Source organism: Lithobates pipiens, unplaced genomic scaffold, assembly GCF_037356315.1.
Source record: "Lithobates pipiens isolate NorthernLeopardFrog02 unplaced genomic scaffold, aLitPip1_a1.2 Scaffold_23, whole genome shotgun sequence".
In the NCBI taxonomy this organism is placed as follows: domain Eukaryota; kingdom Metazoa; phylum Chordata; class Amphibia; order Anura; family Ranidae; genus Lithobates; species Lithobates pipiens.
In genome coordinates this window covers 43,586,231-43,606,226 of record NW_027507785.1, presented here as the reverse complement: position 1 = coordinate 43,606,226, position 19,996 = coordinate 43,586,231, and the positions used below count along the sequence as shown (strand labels likewise).

The window sequence follows — 19,996 nt, the reverse complement described above, 5'->3', positions numbered from 1 at the left end:
ATCAGAGATCCCCCCATATCTGTGTGCCCATCAGAGATCCCCCCATATCTGTGTCCCCATCAGAGATCCCCCCATATTTGTGTCCCCATCAGCGATCCCCCCATATTTGTGTCCCCATCAGAGATCCCCCCATATCTGTGTCCCCATCAGAGATCCCCCATATTTGTGTCCCCATCAGCGATCCCCCCATATTTGTGTCCCCATCAGAGATCCCCCCATATCTGTGTGCCCATCAGAGATCCCCCCATATCTGTGTCCCCATCAGAGACCCCCCCCATATTTGTGTCCCCATCAGAGATCCCCCCATATTTGTGTGCCCATCAGAGATCCCCCCATATCTGTGTCCCCATCAGAGATCCCCCCCATATTTGTGTCCCCATCAGAGATCCCCCCATATCTGTGTCCCCATCAGAGATCCCCCCATATTTGTGTGCCCATCAGAGATCCCCCCCATATTTGTGTCCCCATCAGAGATCCCCCATATTTGTGTCCCCATCAGAGACCCTCCCATATTTGTGTCCCCATCAGAGATCCCCCCCATATTTGTGTCCCCATCAGAGACCCCCCCGCATATGTGTAAGAATCAGAGATCCCCCTGTATATATTTGGATCCCCATCAGAGACCCCCCCCATATAACCACACATATTTGTGACCACATCAGAGACCCCCCATATTTGTGGTTGTATCAGAGACCCCCCCCCCACATATTTGTGGTTGTAACAGATATTTGTGATCTAACCAGAGAGAGACCCCCCCGGTATATGTGTATCCCCATTCCCCATCAGAAAGCCTGGCATATTTGTTTCCGCATCAGAGACCACCCCCCACAATGTTTTTATCCCCATCAGAGACCCCCATACAGCACCAGCAGTCACATTTGTGTCCCACTTACATCGGTGTCTGGCTTCAGTGCATATTTGTGTCCCCATCAGAGATCCCCCCCATATTTGTGTCCCCATCAGAGATCCCCCCAATATTTGTGTCCCCATCAGAGACCCCCCATATTTGTGTCCCCATCAGAGACCCCCCCATATTTGTGTCCCCATCAGAGATCCCCCCCATATTTGTGTCCCCATCAGAGATCCCCCCCCATATTTGTGTCGCCATCAGAGACCCCTCCCATATTTGTGTCGCCATCAGCGATCCCCCCATATTTGTGTCCCCATCAGAGATCCCCCCATATTTGTGTGCCCATCAGAGATCCCCCCATATCTGTGTCCCCATCAGAGATCCCCCCCATATTTGTGTCCCCATCAGCGATCCCCCCATATTTGTGTCCCCATCAGAGATCCCCCCATATTTGTGTGCCCATCAGAGATCCCCCCATATCTGTGTCCCCATCAGAGATCCCCCATATTTGTGTCCCCATCAGCGATCCCCCCATATTTGTGTCCCCATCAGAGATCCCCCCATATTTGTGTGCCCATCAGAGATCCCCCCATATCTGTGTCCCCATCAGAGATCCCCCCCATATTTGTGTCCCCATCAGAGATCCCCCCATATTTGTGTGCCCATCAGAGATCCCCCCATATCTGTGTCCCCATCAGAGATCCCCCCCATATTTGTGTCCCCATCAGAGATCCCCCCATATCTGTGTCCCCATCAGAGATCCCCCCATATTTGTGTGCCCATCAGAGATCCCCCCCATATTTGTGTCCCCATCAGAGATCCCCCATATTTGTGTCCCCATCAGAGACCCTCCCATATTTGTGTCCCCATCAGAGATCCCCCCCATATTTGTGTCCCCATCAGAGACCCCCCCGCATATGTGTAAGAATCAGAGATCCCCCTGTATATATTTGGATCCCCATCAGAGACCCCCCCCATATAACCACACATATTTGTGACCACATCAGAGACCCCCCATATTTGTGGTTGTATCAGAGACCCCCCCCCCCACATATTTGTGGTTGTAACAGATATTTGTGATCTAACCAGAGAGAGACCCCCCCGGTATATGTGTATCCCCATTCCCCATCAGAAAGCCTGGCATATTTGTTTCCGCATCAGAGACCACCCCCCACAATGTTTTTATCCCCATCAGAGACCCCCGTACAGCACCAGCAGTCACATTTGTGTCCCACTTACATCGGTGTCTGGCTTCAGTGCAGTTCTGCTGCACCTCCAGGCTCCTGCCCGGCTAGTACACTGGCACATGGTATGCAAAATTGGTGGTGTGGTGCAGCATGTCCTAGCAACCAACAACTTATTGAGGCACCAGGTTGGCGGGCTTTGTCGAATTGCAGGACCTGCACTGCATACTGCCAGGGGTGAGTGTGCAGTGCAGGTTCTGCCTCCCAACATAGCTTGAGCAGAAAACGATCCTACAGAGAGTCTGAGGACTCAAGGTGGGGCCAGAAAAAACACCCCGGTGGGCCATGCGTTGGAGATCCCTGATCTAGACTAGTGTTTGTCAACTCCAGTCCTCAAGGCGCTCAAACAGGTTATGTTTTCAGGGTTTCCCTCAGGTGAAACAGGTGTGGTAATTACTAAGGCAGTGAAACTGCTCAAATCACCTGTGCAAAATAAAGGAAAGCCTGAAAACCTGACCTGTTGAGACCCCTGGTCTAGACTATGGTCAGAGCCACATAATGAAAATGATGTCCCATAAGCCGCACTCCAAGCAGCCCTATGCATCAAAGAGTTGTCAGCAGCCTCCGTCTATCTCTGCCTGGCGCCCCCCTCTGACGTATTTTGCCCCACCCAAAGAGCTTAGTTGTGGAGGCCTCCATGACTAATCCTCGTGGTTGGGGTGAAACGGGTCATAGGGTGTGGCCAGGACGGAGATAGCAGCTTCAGTCTAACAACTTTTTGATGCACAGGGCTGCTTGGTGTGTGGCTTTCTTTTCCGCTTACAGGTTGTGGTTTTATACTATTCCAGGACTCTCCTTGATGAAGCTTGCCTTGGCATGGCGATTGCCGGTTTTAACAATCTCTTTCGGTATCGGGTTTTGGTTTCTTGTCCCATATGGGGTCAGATGAGTAGAGACGTGGATCCTTCCTACTTTGACCAGCTGGCCTTTGCCTTTACAGGGACCTTCTATCTATCCTCATAGGCGAAACTTAGCCTGACCATATGTTCTGCACTATTCTGAAGAAAATCGCTCGATTTCCCCAGTCCACACAGTCGTTATTGAGGGGGGAATCCCTCGCAGTGCGCTATTGTATTCTGACAGTGGGAGGTTTCCTTGCTGTCAGAATACAGTGCTTAGTGCCACCAGCTATAGCCATAAGGCTGCTCATAGATGGATTGAAATTTGGTGGTCTCCAGTTGAGCTGGCCTGATTTCAATCCATTTATGGCCGGCTTTATCCTCATAGGGGTTCCTCACTTTCTGTCCTGTCTCTTCTAGCGGTAAAAACGAATATTGTGTTTTAGGCTGGGTTCACACTGCTGCGGGGGGAGATCCGGATGTGATTCGCACCGCAAATCACATCCGATCTCCGTAGCGATGCGAGTTCAGCCATACAGATAGTATAGCTGAATTCGCATCGGTCCCGCAGCAAACTCGCACGGGACCCTTTTTTTGGTCCGCAACAGAATCGGATCGCATGGGGGTTCACACCATGCGATCCGATTCCTGTGCGAGTTGGCAGATCGCACTGCGATATGCGGACGGATCTGGGGGTGTCATTAACATATCATTGACACTCCCAGCCGTCCGCATAGGGCAGTGTGAACTGCCGGCGGGAGTAATGCGATGCGGGAAAACGCAGCGGATTCGCGGCGTTCCCGCATCGCAGCGGTGTGTGAACCCGGCCTAAAGTGGTTGTAAACCCTTACAACACACTTTGACCTACAGGAAAGCCTAGATTAAGGCTTACCTGTAGGTCCAAGAAATATCTCCTAAACCTACACAGTTTAGGAGATATATGCAGAAAGACAGGCACCGCTGTCTACGACGCATGTGCCATAGACAGCGGTGCGCAGGCGCACTGAGCGAGCCGCGGTCAACGGCGATATGCCGCGAGTGGCGGCTCCCGTGTGCATGAGTGACGTCATCGCGTTTCCGCCGAATGACAGCGGCGGAGCAGCGAGATCCACCAAGAAGATGGATGCGGCGGACTACAGGGGACAGCAGTGACATCGCTGGCTCCTGTGTCAGGTAAGTGACACATAATGGACTACTATGTGATGCGATGCGATGCACAGTAGTCCATTATGCTTTACCTTTGCAGGGAATGAAAGAGGAAGTAAACCAATCAGGGTTTACCGTACTTCCTCTTTAATGAAATTAAGAATACATGTTGTAACCAATGGAAAAAACGCCACCATCCACCAATAACTGATTGAAATGTTGATCAAAATGAGATATCTTGTGATCAGATTGTAAAGTATGTGGTCCATCCACCTGCACAAAATCGAATCTGTCTGCCTGAATATCCCTGTTCTGTAGTAAATAGGAGATTCGTCCTCTTCTAAGTCCCACTTTACCTGCTCGGGTCAGGGTCTTGTAGATGGGGCACAGGTAGGTCCCGGAGGTGGAAGGTTTACGTTCAGCCACTGGTACTAGCCAGATGACCGCCATCTCTGTGTAAAGTTCTTTAGGCCTTGATTCTGCCAGCTGCATTGTCGTCTTGTCCCAACACGCTCCTTCCAGGAACAGGCCATATATGTAACACCCCTCTGGAGGGCGCTGCTGCAGCTCTGACACTGTCTCCTGCAGAACCTGCAACAGGCAAATGGATAACATCAATAAATCTGCACAATGATGTGTAGATATGGTTTAAAACATGGGCAGACATTAGGACAGGGGTGTCAAACTCAATTTTATCACAGGCTGCATGAGCAGAATGGTTACCCTCAGAGGGACGGTTGTATTTGTTTTGTGTTATGTACAGAGTGCGGGGTTCAGGAGTGCCTTAAATGTAGAGTTCAAAAGTGTGCTACGCACTGAATGCAGGGTTCAGGGGTGTGCGTTATACAGAGGGCAAGGTTGAGGGGTACGCTATGTACAGAGGGCAGGGTTCAGGGGTGCACTACATACAAAGTTCAGGAGTACAATGCAGAGTTCAGGAGCGCCCTGCGTACCGAGTGCAGAGTTCAGGAGCGCCCTGCGTACCGAGTTCAGGAGCGCCCTGCGTACCGAGTTCAGGAGCGCCCTGCGTACCGAGTTCAGGAGCGCCCTGCGTACCGAGTTCAGGAGCGCCCTGCGTACCGAGTTCAGGAGCGCCCTGCGTACCGAGTTCAGGAGCGCCCTGCGTACCGAGTTCAGGAGCGCCCTGCGTACCGAGTTCTGGAGCGCCCTGCGTACCAAGTGCAGAGTTCAGGAGCACCCTGCGTATTGAGGTCAGGAGCGCCCTGCGTACCGAGTGCAGAGTTCAGGAGCGCCCTGCGTACCGAGTGCAGAGTTCAGGAGCGCCCTGCGTACCGAGTGCTGAGCTTAGGAGCGTGCTGAGTGCAGAGTTCAGGGGTGCATTGTGTATAGAGTGCAGGGTTTAAAGGTGTGCTACATATAGAGTGCAGGGGTTAGGGGGTGCAATATGTACAAAGTGCAAGGTTCAGGAAGGCTTTACTTCCGAGTGTAGGGGTCAGGGGTGTGCTGTTTACAGAGTGCAGAGTTTAGGGGTTGCAACTCCAACCCCCCCCAAAGCTTCCTCGCATCTCTTTCTCCTAACTGGCCTGATTCTAGTACCTCCCTGTGTAGACGGCTCTACTACCCATGTATTCAGCTCTAGTTACCTCCTGGTGTAGGCAGATCTGCTTTGCCTTGCAGGAAGATTGTTATCTATCTCAGATTCTGGAGATCTGTCCCCGCCGTGAGTGTGTTCAGGGATCTTTGGGAGCAAAGCTATCCCTTGTAAACACAGAATGCTTCTGTATGTACAAGTGGGAGCGGCAGGTGAGAGCCGGAGGTGGCAGAATAGACTTCCACCATGATCTGGGTGCGAGAGCCACAGGACAAAAACCTGGTGGGCCGTATTCTGCCCGAAAGCCTTGTCTTTAACATATGTGCATTAGGGGGACCCGGGGAAGACTGAAAATTCCACCATGACAGTCCTAGAACATGTTTAAGGGGTCAGAACCCCCCCAAATGCGTTGGTGTTGTATTTAATCATCTGATAAACTGTCAGCTTTGGTGGCTTCGTTTTGGTCTGGCGCTCTTTATACAACTTCATAATTTGTGGGTTATTTAAGGGTGCCATTTAGGAGCATTCTGCTCTACGAAATTGAATTGAACGACCGTTGATAATTCCTTGTCACTGACCACCATTGTTCCAAGCTCCTCTCCAAGACTTCTTTGCTATCACAGGGGTGGGGAGGTGACCTAATTATTACTGAACATCAGTAGAGAAATGTCAGGTCACCAAGCTCTCCTGTCAGGCAGAGATGTGTAAATATCAGTACTGAGTGGCCACAAATATTCTTGGATAGGTAAGACATCTCATATATGGATGTAGCTGCCTGAAGTTTTGCTTTATTTCTGAACCGGGGGGGGGGGGGGGGAGAGAATTAGGAGCTCCGAGAGGTTTTTATTGCTGCCTTTACCCCCCCCCCCCCCACCTTTACAGAGATTAACCGTCACTTCCAGTTCCATTGACCACAGAGGATGTGAGAGTAGAGGTCGACCAATATATCGGCCGATATTTGCCGTTTTTTAATTAATCGGCATCGGCCGATTGTACTGATAAAAAGGCAGATTTAGAACTACAGCGCGACTTTGAAATGACTTCTGTATAGAAGTCAGTGTAAGTTGCTGAGTCTTCATAGAAACGACTTTCCTCCTCTCTGGGCTGCCAAGAAAAGAACAGAAAGATACAATGTTTACACATCTGAATGAATGAAATCATCTCTGTGTGTAGAAGTTCTCAGTTTAACCATTTAAAGACTAAATCTTTTCTGACACTTGTTGCTTACAAGTAAAAATCCTGTATTTTCTGCCAGAAAATCACTTAGACCCCCCAAAAATTATATATATATTTTTATCAGAGATCCTAGGGAATAAAATAGCAGTTGTTGCAATATTTTATGTCACATGGCATTTGCACAGAGGTCTTTCAAATGCATTTTTTGGGGAAAAAAATACACTATTTAAAAAAAAATAAAAATAAATAAAAACAGTAAAGTTAGCCCATTTTTTTTTTCGGCCAAAAGTTTTGACTACCTGTTTTTATTTAATATATAGGTTTTTTTTTGTTTTTTTTTAATCTAAATCATACATACAAGTAAACTGATTGGAGGTTTGTTTTGTTTAATAAATGTTTAAATGTAAGAAATTTTCTGTATCACTTATGAAGACTGCTTTCACACTGGAGCGGGCAGGTGTTGATGGTAAAAGTTTTAGCGGCTCTTTACCATCATTTTTAGCGGTGCTATTTGGCTGCTAGTGGGGCACATATAACCCAGCTACCGTGTTTCCCCGAAAGTAAGACAGTGTCTTACTTTCTTTTTATCCCCAAAAGCCCCACTATGTCTTACTTTCGGGGTATGTCTTATATTGGAAAAAAATTGTCTAATTTTTTGTTTTAACCATAAAATTAACATTTATTAACAACCTGAACAGTATTGTATTCACCACAAAACAGTTTTATAAAAGGAAGTGCCAAGAATGTCTTGTTACAACATTGCATAACATGTAAAACAATGAAAAATGGTAAGAACGAACAGTGGAATACTGGAAGATAAAACAGATTTATGTGTGATACAGTACCACCTGCTGTATTTAATCCAGTGTGACACCTGCTGATACAGCAGATGATACCCCAGTATGCCAGTGTGTATGTTTTACTGATGTATGATTAATACTGTGTGCATTACCGTATTTTAAGCAGGAGGCGGCAGTGACAAGTGCAGGGGACGGCGCGGTGACGTATGGAGAGGGGGACGGCTCAGGCGTGGGCAGGAGGCGGCGCTCATTAAGATCAGAGGGTAATGGCAGACGCAGCGACGTATGGAGAGGGGGACGGTGCGGACGTGGGCAGGAGGCGGCGCGCAGCTAGATGAAAGGGAGGCGGCAATACCCCCGTGTTTCCCCGAAAGTAAGACATATGTCTTACTTTCGGGGTACGGCTTATATTAGCCGACCCCTCTGAAACTCCCGATACGTCTTACAATCGGGGGTGTCTTACTATCGGGGAAACAGGGTAGCGGCCGAGGAAGAGGTTTAAATGCGCCCGTGAAGCACCGCTGCCAAATTGCACTGCATGCGCTTCGGCAGTGGTGCCCATTCATATCAATGGGCAGGAGTGGTGGGGGAGGGGTATACACCACTCCAAACATGCTGCTTGCAGGACTTTTTTTTTTTTTTTTAAGATCCTGCCAGCGCATCGCCTCCGTGTGAAAGCACTCTGTCTTTCACACTGACTGCAAGGGAGCCGTTTTGCAGGCACTTTACAGGCCCTATTTTTAGCACAAAAGCGCCTGAAAAACACCCCAGTGGGAAAGGTGTGTTAGATTTTATGAGATCAAGGGGCATTAAAAAAAAAAAATAAAAAAAAAAAAAAAAGGAAAAAAAAATAAAAAATACAAAAGGAAAAAAATAAAAAAATAAAATAAAAAAGGAAAAAAATAAAAAAAAAGGAAAAAAAAAATAAATAAATAAAAAAGGAAAAAAAATAAATAAAATAAAATCGGCCTAACATATCGGCCCAAAAAAATCAGCATCATATATCGGCTATCGGCCGCCATGATTTCTAAATATCGGCATCGGCCAGAGAAAAACCCATATCGGTCGACCTCTATGTCAGAGGCAACTTTTTTCAACCCAGTGAGTTTCCATCACTTTCAAAAAGATATTGTCAGGAGTTGACTTTTTGTGCAGACCTAGACCTTCCGACGTAGATGAATTACCTTAAAATCAAAGGAAATGGTATCGATGGAGATGACGTGTTTCCTGGCGAAGTTCTGTAAGGTTCCGGTCAGGAAAGCCTGAGGGAAGAAAAAGCCACTGATCCAGAAGACAGCCGGGATTCCATCCGAGATCCATTTCTGAAGGAACTTGATTCTCTCGAGAAGGTCGATCACCCAGGAGGACAACGGCTTCAGTGATGGATACGCCTGGATGAAAGCAACACATGGTCAAATGATCGAGCAACAGAGGAGGACAAAATGCTGTAGGAGGGCGATGGAACCGGGTCTGGATTCTGACCTTTGCCCGCCAGAGTTCTGGCACTGAATTGTTATAGAGACTGTTGGCCATGAGCTCCAGCTGGGATGACATGACGACCTGACCTTTCATGGCCTTCAGAAGGTCGCTCAGAGTCTGGGAGAGGACGCCAAGGAGACGGTTATACCTGGAGGAATAATATATATTAGTATATTTATTTCCTTTATTCAGCTCTGACATATACCACAGTGCTGTACAGAGAACGCGGTCACATCAGTCTCTGCACCAGAGGAGCTTACACTCTAAATGTCCAACTTCATCGCGATCAGTAGGTATTTGGAAAAATAGGAATCCCACACGAAAACACCCCTGCATATAGCGCTCTGCTTTAATTGAAGGGATTGAACCCAGGACACCAGTGCTATAGGGCGGGGTCTCTAAACTTTCTAAACAAGGGGCCACTTTACCATCCATCAAACTTTAGGGAGGCGAACTATGGCCAGTGGGAGTAAACAATGTCCTATCATTTGTATTAGGCGGGGTAAAAGTGCTCCGTCATTGGTGTCACTGGCAGGAATAGTGTCCCATTGTTGGTGTCAGTGGGAGGAATAGTGTCCCATCGTTGGTATTAGTGGGAGAAATATTGTCCCATCATTAGTGTCAGTGGGAGGAATAGTGCCCCATCGTTGGTGACAGTGGGAGGAATATTGCCCCATCATTGGTGTCAGTGGCAGGAAATGTCCCATCGGTGTCAGTGGGAGGAATAGTGTCCCATCGTTGGTGTCAATGGAAAGAATAGTGCCCCATCATTGGTGTCAGTGGCAGGAATAGTGTCCAATCGTTGATGTCACTGGCAGGAATAGTGCCCCATCATTGGTGTCAGTGGGAGTAATAGTGCCCCATCGTTGGTATTAGTGGGAGAAATATTGTCCCATCATTAGTGTCAGTGGGAGGAATAGTGTGCCCTAGTTGGTGACAGTGGGAGGAATAGTGCCCCATCGTTGGTGACAGTGGGAGGAATAGTGCCCCATCGTTGGTGTCAGTGGCAGGAATAGTGTCCCATCGTTGGTGTCAGTGGCAGGAATAGTGCCCCATCATTGGTGTCAGTGGCAGGAAGTGTCCCATTGTTGGTGTCAGTGGGATGAATAGTGTCCCATCGTTGGTGTCAGTGGGAGGAATAGTGCCCCATCGTTGGTGTCAGTGGGAGGAATAGTGTCCCATCGTTGGTGTCAGTGGGAGGAATAGTGCCCCATCATTGGTGTCAGTGGCAGGAAGTGTCCCATCGTTGGTGTCAGTGGGATGAATAGTGTCCCATCGTTGGTGTCAGTGGGAGGAATAGTGTCCCATCGTTGGTGACAGTGGGAGGAATAGTGCCCCATCGTTGGTGTCAGTGGCAGGAAATGTCCCATCGGTGTCAGTGGGAGGAATAGTGTCCCATCGTTGGTGACAGTGGGAGGAATAGTGCCCCATCGTTGGTGTCAGTGGCAGGAATAGTGTCCCATCGTTGGTGTCAGTGGCAGGAATAGTGTCCCATCGTTGGTGTCAGTGGCAGGAATAGTGTCCCATCGTTGGTGTCAGTGGCAGGAATAGTGCCAGATCGTTGGTGTCAGTGGGAGGAATAGTGCCCCATCGTTGGTGACAGTGGGAGGAATAGTGCCCCATCGTTGGTGTCAGTGGCAGGAAATGTCCCATCGGTGTCAGTGGGAGGAATAGTGTCCCATCGTTGGTGACAGTGGGAGGAATGGTGCCCCATCGTTGGTGTCAGTGGCAGGAAATGTCCCATCGGTGTCAGTGGGAGGAATAGTGTCCCATCGTTGGTGACAGTGGGAGGAATAGTGCCCCATCGTTGGTGTCAGTGGCAGGAATAGTGTCCCATCGTTGGTGTCAGTGGCAGGAATAGTGTCCCATCGTTGGTGTCAGTGGGAGGAATAGTGCCCCATCGTTGGTGTCAGTGGCAGGAATAGTGTCCCATCGTTGGTGTCAGTGGGAGGAATAGTGCCCCATCATTGGTGTCAGTGGCAGGAAGTGTCCCATTGTTGGTGTCAGTGGGATGAATAGTGTCCCATCGTTGGTGTCAGTGGGAGGAATAGTGCCCCATCATTGGTGTCAGTGGCAGGAAATGTCCCATCGTTTGTGTCAGTGGGATGAATAGTGTCCCATCGTTGGTGTCAGTGGGAGGAATAGTGCCCCATCATTGGTGTCAGTGGCAGGAAATGTCCCATCGTTTGTGTCAGTGGGATGAATAGTGTCCCATCGTTGGTGTCTGTGGAAAGAATAGTGCCCCATCATTGACGTCACTGGCAGAAATAGTGCCCCATCGTTGGTATTAGTGGGAGAAATATTGTCCCATCATTGGTGTCAGTGGGAGAAATATCTTCCCATCGTTGGGGCACTATTCCTCCCACTGACACCAAAGATGGGAAGATATTTCTCTCACAGACTCCAACAATGGGGCACTATTCCTCCCACTAGCACCATCATTGGTGTCAGTGGAAGGAATATTGCCCCATCATTGGTGTGAGTGGCAGGAACTATGCCCCACTGTTGCTGATAGTGGGGGAATGATGCCCTAAGGGCATGATAAAATTGAGCAAAGGGCCAACTGTGCCAGTTTTGAGGCCACTGCTATAGGGCCACCATGCTACACCATAACTTATGGTTATAACTTGTGCGCCTCAACACATCTCCCCTGCTCCGTACCGTATGACCTCCTGCAGCAGCACAGTGTTCATGGACTCCTGGTACATCACGGGGTATTTTGCCATCACTTCCTGCACAGGGATGAGCGATGGAACCTTCTTCAGGATCCCCTCAGCGATTTCTTCCACCATCTGAAGCAAATGGCTTATCAGTAACAGTTCAAACAAGACAGCTGCTTCTGGATACTGATAATACACTCACCTCATCGCGGCTCCCTCCTGCGCTCTTCGTCCGCGGCTGCAGAGTAACAAGAGACGCTAGAAGGGCGAAGCTTTCGTTCTGTGCGAATGTGATGTTAGCGTTTTCATGGAGTCCAAATAATTCTGTCAGATCGTTGAGCGGAAGAGAACGGATGTACTGCAGGTAGCCCTAAAACGGATGCAAGGTGAACATTTTTATACAGTTTGTCCTACGTGAGCTGGAGATGATCCTCCGATGATCACAGGCCAAACACCCAAAATTATAGCTTAAAAGCAGCTTCTCAACACAGAGGAACCCCTGAAATACCTTTCTGGCCTCAGGGGACCCCTGCCAAACATTACTATATCTACAACTCATGATACATTAGTGTGATGATCAGTGGGAAGAATGTTCCTTACATTGGTGATCAGTGGGAAGAATGTTCCTTACATTGGTGATCAGTGAGAAGAATGTTCCTTACATTGGTGATCAGTGAGAAGAATGTTCCTTACATTGGTGATCAGTGGGAAGAATGCCCCTTACATTGGTGATCAGTGGGAAGAATGTCCCTTACATTGGTGATCAGTGGGAAGAATGCCCCTTACATTGGTGATCAGTGGGAAGAATGCCCCTTACATTGGTGATCAGTGAGAAGAATGTTCCTTACATTGGTGATCAGTGAGAAGAATGTCCCTTACATTGGTGATCAGTGAGAAGAATGTTCCTTACATTGGTGATCAGTGAGAAGAATGTTCCTTACATTGGTGATCAGTGAGAAGAATGTCCCTTACATTGGTGATCAGTGAGAAGAATGTTCCTTACATTGGTGATCAGTGAGAAGAATGTTCCTTACATTGGTGATCAGTGAGAAGAATGTCCCTTACATTGGTGATCAGTGAGAAGAATGTTCCTTACATTGGTGATCAGTGGGAAGAATGTTCCTTACATTGGTGATCAGTGGGAAGAATGTTCCTTACATTGGTGATCGGTGAGAAGAATGTTCCTTACATTGGTGATCGGTGGGAAGAATGTTCCTTACATTGGTGATCGGTGAGAAGAATGTTCCTTACATTGGTGATCGGTGGGAAGAATGTTCCTTACATTGGTGATCAGTGAGAAGAATGTTCCTTACATTGGTGATCAGTGAGAAGAATGTCCCTTACATTGGTGATCAGTGAGAAGAATGTTCCTTACATTGGTGATCAGTGAGAAGAATGTTCCTTACATTGGTGATCAGTGGGAAGAATGTCCCTTACATTGGTGACCAGTGAGAAGAATGTTCCTTACATTGGTGATCGGTGAGAAGAATGTTCCTTACATTGGTGATCGGTGGGAAGAATGTTCCTTACATTGGTGATCGGTGAGAAGAATGTTCCTTACATTGGTGATCGGTGGGAAGAATGTTCCTTACATTGGTGATCGGTGAGAAGAATGTTCCTTACATTGGTGATCAGTGAGAAGAATGTTCCTTACATTGGTGATCAGTGGGAAGAATGTTCCTTACATTGGTGATCAGTGAGAAGAATGCTCCTTACATTGGTGATCGGTGAGAAGAATGTTCCTTACATTGGTGATCGGTGGGAAGAATGTTCCTTACATTGGAGATCAGTGGGAAGAATGTTCCTTACATTGGTGATCAGTGAGAAGAATGTTCCTTACATTGGTGATCAGTGAGAAGAATGTTCCTTACATTGGTGATCAGTGAGAAGAATGTTCCTTACATTGGTGATCGGTGGGAAGAATGTTCCTTACATTGGTGATCGGTGAGAAGAATGTTCCTTACATTGGTGATCAGTGGGAAGAATGTTCCTTACATTGGTGATCAGTGAGAAGAATGTTCCTTACATTGGTGATCAGTGAGAAGAATGTTCCTTACATTGGTGATCAGTGGGAAGGAGGAGGAGGACACACCCAAAGAGCTCTCTGTGAGAACCACCCATTTTTCAAGCCTGGGCCTTGCCTGCTAGCTTGGCCCAGGAATAATGCCTGATCCTGGGGGAGGCCCTGAGATGGATCCCCCTGATGACACGGGGCCCAGTGAGGAGGAGGTGGAGGATCTGTCTGTGGGTCCGGGCCCTGGTATGGATGCCAGTGTCTTCAGCCTTAAGGTTGTTAATCGCTTTAGGGCGATTGGGAGAGCGGAGGAGAAGCTGAAGGTTTTGAGAGCGGAGCTTAAGAACTTCAAAGCCAAATACTTCCAGGCCTGGAGTAAGAATCGCACCGCCATGAAGCCTGAGCTACAGGAATTAGAGGAAAAAGTAAAGCAGCAAACTTTATTGTTGGGAAAACTAAAAGAAAAAAGTGGAGCATTTAAAGAAAAGTTTGAAAACGAGAGAAGGTTTGTCAGCCAGTCCTCAGCATGTTCAGTGGATCAGCCTCAGCATATGGATGACCCGGGTCCATCTGCCTCTGCTCCTCTCCTCCTCTCCCCCCAGCGGCAACCAGCCAGGGGGTTGAGAGTGAGCATGGAACCCTGACCTTTATCCAGCGGATGGAATCCCCCCTGAGAGGAGACAAGCTTGTAATGTCTGATAATCCATCAGAGGTCCCGGAGGATGTTCAGAAAAATCAGCCAGGGAATGGGGATGGACCTGCACCAAATCCCCTGAACATGGATGTTGCTGCACCTGCATGTGCTGAGACCTGTAGTTCCACTACCACATTTGCTGCATGTGTTTCACACACTGTGTCTGACACCTGCAATGTGATTGCTTCACCTGAGCCTCTCTGTGTTCCAGCAGAGCTGATTGATGCTGGTGGGGGAGGGGATCAGTATACTGCACCATGTGCAGTGGAAGCCATGGATGTGTCAGTCCAGCCTGCACTGTCCTCTGCAGAAAGTCCTGTCCTGTTGGAAGAGAACAGGCCAGATGAAGATTCCACCAGCACAGCAGTGGGAACTGACACTGCTAGGAAGACTGCAGGACATGTGAATATACCAGCAAGTATTGACAATGACAGTCATGATAAAACAATGAATGTGGTGGGTGGTGGTGGTGGTGTTGATGGTGGAGGGGTTAATACTGCTGGGAAAAACAAAAATGACATTTCTCTCTCTGCTCAGAGGAAAGACTCATCGATTGTACAGACCAAATCTGTACAATCGATATCTGCTAAAGATGTCTCAGACAGTTCAAAACACACAAATATCTCTTCTGCTGGGAGGAATATGGGGAGTTATGCGTCTGTTGTGGGGAGTCGCACCAAGGAGGGTGGGGGGAATGCTGTAAATATTGGTGGTCACAATATAGGGGGGTTTGGTGGTGGGTATAGGAGGAGGAATGTGGTTCAGTTCAAGTGGGAGGGGGAGGGGACCCCACCAGTGAGGGGGAGGGTGGCAGAGTTGATTTTGGAAATGGGGTTTAAAGCTGTGGATATTTTTGCTTTGATTTGCCCAGTGGGGAGTTATGAGTTTGATTTATCTTTTGTAAAACCTGAGGGGTTGGATTTATTTTGGGAGCGACATAGGAGGTGCCAGGGCCTTTCGCAGTGGAGTGGTTTGGTGCCAAAGGTTATTTCCAGGCAGCCCCTGATAAAATCGGTGACCATCCTGGTGCGCAACGAATCCATACCAGAGGCTGATTTGATAGTATGGCTACGCCGATATGGTGAGGTCCTCACTCCACTGCGGAAGGTCCTGGATGAACATGGGATATGGACAGGGGCCTGGACGGTGTCACTAAAACTGGGGGTGCTGGGCAATGTAGTCCAACATCTGCCCTGTTCAGCTTTCCTGGGAAGAGATCGGCTGACTATATTTTACCAGGGACAGCCCAAAGTCTGCAATAAATGTGGTGAAAAGGGCCATTTTGCCTCTACCTGCACGCGTAAAAAGTGTTCGCTATGCCAGGGTCTGGACCATTTGGCAAAGGATTGTACCCAAATTCGGTGCAATCTGTGCCAACAGCTTGGCCATCCTTACAGTAAGTGTCCAGAGGCTTTACATAACCTGCCAGGATTGGAGGCTGAGCTGCAGAGGCTGGATAAGGAGGATGAGGCCGCTGGAACTGTTGTTGTCCCTCCTGTGTCTGTTCCATCTGTTTCAGGTTCTGTTTCCCCTGGTAATGTGGTCCCTGAGTCTGTCCCTCCTGTGTCAGTTCCATCTGTTTCAGGTTCTGTTCCCCCTGGTAATGTTGTCCCTGAGTCTGTCCCTCCTGTGTCAGTTCCATCTGTTGCTTCAGATTCTGTCCCCTCTAGTGATGTGGTCCCTAAGTCTGTCCCCCATGTGGTGGTCCCTATTCCTGCTGTACGTAGGTCCTCCAGACTAGCGGAAGCTGCTGGGGGGGCAGGTTTAGCGGATCTTCCTTCTCAGCCTCCAGTCCCCGTCCCTCGGCAGCGCAAACGTGGTCAGGGGAATGTGGGGGTGCTGGATGGGGGTGGGGCTGATGGAAGGGTGTCCATATCCCATGTCTCACCCTCTGTTGAGGGGGATTCAGATGATGAGGGGTGGGAGACGTTTAGGAGGAAGAAAAAGAAGAAGAGGAAGACAAATAAGGTGGTCATTTCTTCCTCAGAGTCGGACCCAGGAGGGGTTCCTCCTGGTAACCCTTTTTCAGTTTTGTCAGGTGATGGGATGTCTGATTTATCTTTTTCTTTATCATCCATGGATGAGGGGGAGTCACATAGTTTGAAGAGAGCTGTTTCTGGTGATGAGAGTGTGGCAAAGGTTAAGAAACGACTACCCCAATCATCCTGATGGCAGTTCCCACTCCGATAAAGGTGGCGACCATTAATGTCGCCAGCATGAAATCTGCAAGAGCTCGTGATATTGCCTTATTTTTGCTCAGCGAGTTTGATGCCGAGATTTTATTTTTGCAAGAGACCTGGCTCAATACTTTGGCCGATGTCCATCTAGCAAAAAGGGAGTGGAGATGCGGTCCCTCCTTTTGGTCTCTTGCGGCTGAGCCCTGCAGCGGAGTTGCGGTCCTTTTTAAAACCGATATGGTAACGTGCCGGCGGGTAATTGAGGTAGAGATTGGGAGATGCATGGTCTTGGACGTCTCTGTTAGGGGGCAGGACTTGCGTCTGATTAATATCTATGGACCGCAGTCAAGATGGGGCAGGAAATGCCTCCTCACAGAGATCAAGCCCTTCCTTTTTACGTCCCAGCAGGTTGTCTTTGGAGGTGATTTTAACACCATAATTAGGTCTGAAGACAGGAGAGGTTCCATAGACAGGCTGGCGTACGATAGCGTTTTTCTTAGAGATATGGTGAGACAAGCAGGCCTGGTAGATGTGCATATTAAGCACTGCCCTGGCAGCACGGGATTCACATTTCAGAGAGGGAATAGTCAGAGTAGAATAGATAGGTTTTTTTTAAAGGAGAACTCTGCTTTCTCGGCTCCTGAGTTGAGGGCGGTGGAGTTCTCTGACCACTGTATGCTCTCTGTGACTCTGAATGCCTCGGACACTCCACCCAGGGGAAGGGGTACCTGGAAACTGAATTCGGCTCTCCTGGAAGACGTAGAGGTAAGACAATCCTTTGAGGATTTTTTCCAGGCACAGGTTTCTATTCTGGACTTTTGCAGCAGTAAGTCAGAGTGGTGGGAGCTTGTGAAACAAAGGGCGATTGGACTTTTCAAGGCCATAAGTAAGAAGAAGCAGCTTGGTATGTACATTGCCTACCAGCATTTGCGGAGGAAGCTTGATCGTCTTGTCTCGTATAGAGGAGATCCAGGGGAGATCTCTGAGGTCAAGTTTCTTCTTAGAAAGTGTCAATACGACCGGCATGCCTCCTTGGTTCTGGAGAGGGATTATGGAAAATATCACTCGCCTGATCCTTACCAGAACTGTAAGCAAGGCATAGCAGTTAAGACGGTCATAGGCCTGAGGGATAGTACGGGTTCCCTGGTGAAGTCCAGATCAGGGATCCTGGAGATCTTCAGATCATATTATGCAGACCTTCTGGGAAGAAAGGACCTTTGTCGGGACAAGATGGAAAGCTTTCTGGATTCTACTCCAGGATTGGGAAATGGTACATTGCCTTTGATGGATTTGACAGAACCAATTTCAGTGGATGAGGTAGTTCATGCTATAGAGAAGCTGGCTACCAAAAAATCGCCTGGGCCAGATGGGTTGACAGCTGAATTCTACAAGTGTTTTAAGTCCATTCTGGCTCCCTTTTTAGCGGAGGTTTATAACAGCTGTCTAGAAGAGGGTTCGCTCCCTCCCTCCATGAGGCAATCAGCTGTGATTCTTCTGTCAAAAGGTAAAGACCCCTCAATGATTGAGAACTGGCGCCCCATCAGTCTTCTCAATGTTGATAGAAAGATCTTGGCGAAGATTCTTTTTTGGCGCTTGTCGTCAGTGGCAGGCGATTTGTTGTCCAGTCATCAGCACTGCTCGGTCCAAGGTAGAAGTACCTTTTCAGCGGTTTTAGCTGTCCGGGAGGCTTTGGAGCGATGCAGGGCTGCTGGATGGAGAAAGTACTTGCTGGCATTGGATCAGGCAAAGGCTTTTGATAGAGTCAATCACGAGTACCTGTATTTGCTACTTGGTAGATACGGCCTGCAGGGGAGGTTTATAGATTGGCTGAAGACATTATATAAAGGGGCTGAGAGCTTCCCACTGGTTAATGGTTGGGTTGGACGGCCTTTTGAGGTTGGCTCTGGTGTGCGCCAGGGATGTCCTCTGAGCCCCCTGTTATATGTATTCGCAATCGACCCCTTCATAAGAAGGCTAGAGAGTGGATCTTTGTGCGGGGTGCCTTTGGGCATTGCTGGTGTGCCACCTTTGAAGGTCGTGGCCTATGCCGATGATGTGTCTGTTATTGTCTCTGGAACGGAGGAGGCGCAGGAGGTGGTCTCTATGATAGAGCAGTACACGGAGGCTTCTGGTTCTAAAGTCAACCATGAAAAGAGTGAAGTTTTCTGGATGGGTGATGAAGGTGAAAGCTTCGAACTTCCGGATGCCTTCCCAGAGCCCCAGCAGGAAATTAAAGTGTTGGGCATCAAATTTGGTCCTGGTGACTATGGTCATCGAAATTGGGAAAGCAGGTTGGTGTGTGCCAATGCCAAAGTAGCAAGCTGGAAGAAATGGAAGCTTTCATTGAGGGAGAGGGTTGACTTGATCAAAACGTACCTGGTCCCAATTTTTTTTATATGTCAGCTTCGTCTGTATCTTGCCAGTATCTCTCTATGCAAGGGTGTACAGCTGCTTTTTCCAACTGTTATGGGGAAGTAGGCTGAACCTGATCAAACGCAATGTAACTTACCTGTCTAGGCGGGAGGGTGGCCTAGGAATGGTCAACCCAATAGTTTTCTTTTCTCTGCTGTTTTTAAAGTATAATCTTGGTAACATGCTAGCAGAGAACCCGCCGGGATGGGTGGGTATTTTTCAATCTTGTTTTAGGCCTTTTCTGCGATGCTGGGAAGATGGCGGGCCAGTGAAAAGTCTGAGAGTCCGACATGGCAAGCTCCCGGCTTATGTTGCCCCGTGTCTGAAAATACTTCGGCAGTGGCAGGTGACAGTGGAGGATATCAAGTCCCTCCCCAGGAAGCTTCTGGAGAAGAGGATTTTGGGCTCTGCTTTCAGTGTGTCACTGGCCTTAAGGGATTGCCCAGGCTCTGTAATGAGGGAGGGGTTGCGTTTAATCAATTTAGAAAGAATCCCCTTGAAGTTTAGGGATCAAGCCTGGCTCGCCTTCCATGGAAGGCTCTATGTGAGAGGGAACTTGAAGCATCGCCCTGTGGATGATCGGGATTGTCCTAGAGCGGAGTGTGTTGGTAAAGTGGAGTCTATGGACCACTTTTTGCTCCAGTGTCCCTTTAACATAGAGGTGTATAAAAGGGTGGGGAGGGCTCTAGGCATCCCCTTTTTCTATCGCATGAGTTATGCGGAGTGGGTGTATGGGGCATTCCCGACTCACTGGGATTTTGATTTGGATACACTGTTTTTAGTTAGTATAGTTGTCCGTTACTTCACATGGAATGCACGGTGCCAGATTACCCTGCGGAAGAAAGTCCTCTCTGTTGAGGTGGTGGTGCACGATATTCTGGGTGAGGTTGGGAAAATTCGGGGTCTTGAGAAGGGCAGGGAGCCTCGGGCAGTCTGGATAAGGGCGTGGAGGA

General features: G+C 48.5%; 1 protein-coding gene across 2 annotated transcripts in view; it reads right to left on the bottom strand.

The window, feature by feature from the left end:
- Positions 1 to 19,996, bottom strand: part of DNAH1 (dynein axonemal heavy chain 1) — a 145,636-nt gene that overhangs the window by 1,792 nt on the left and 123,848 nt on the right. For both annotated transcript variants that reach the window (XM_077451483.1, XM_077451484.1), the window contains 5 exons: positions 11,949 to 12,116; positions 11,748 to 11,878; positions 9,090 to 9,234; positions 8,792 to 8,998; positions 4,436 to 4,670 (listed from right to left, as the gene is read on the bottom strand). In XM_077451483.1, the coding sequence (XP_077307609.1) occupies positions 4,436 to 4,670; positions 8,792 to 8,998; positions 9,090 to 9,234; positions 11,748 to 11,878; positions 11,949 to 12,116 (886 nt within the window). The remainder of the gene's footprint in view (positions 1 to 4,435; positions 4,671 to 8,791; positions 8,999 to 9,089; positions 9,235 to 11,747; positions 11,879 to 11,948; positions 12,117 to 19,996) is intronic.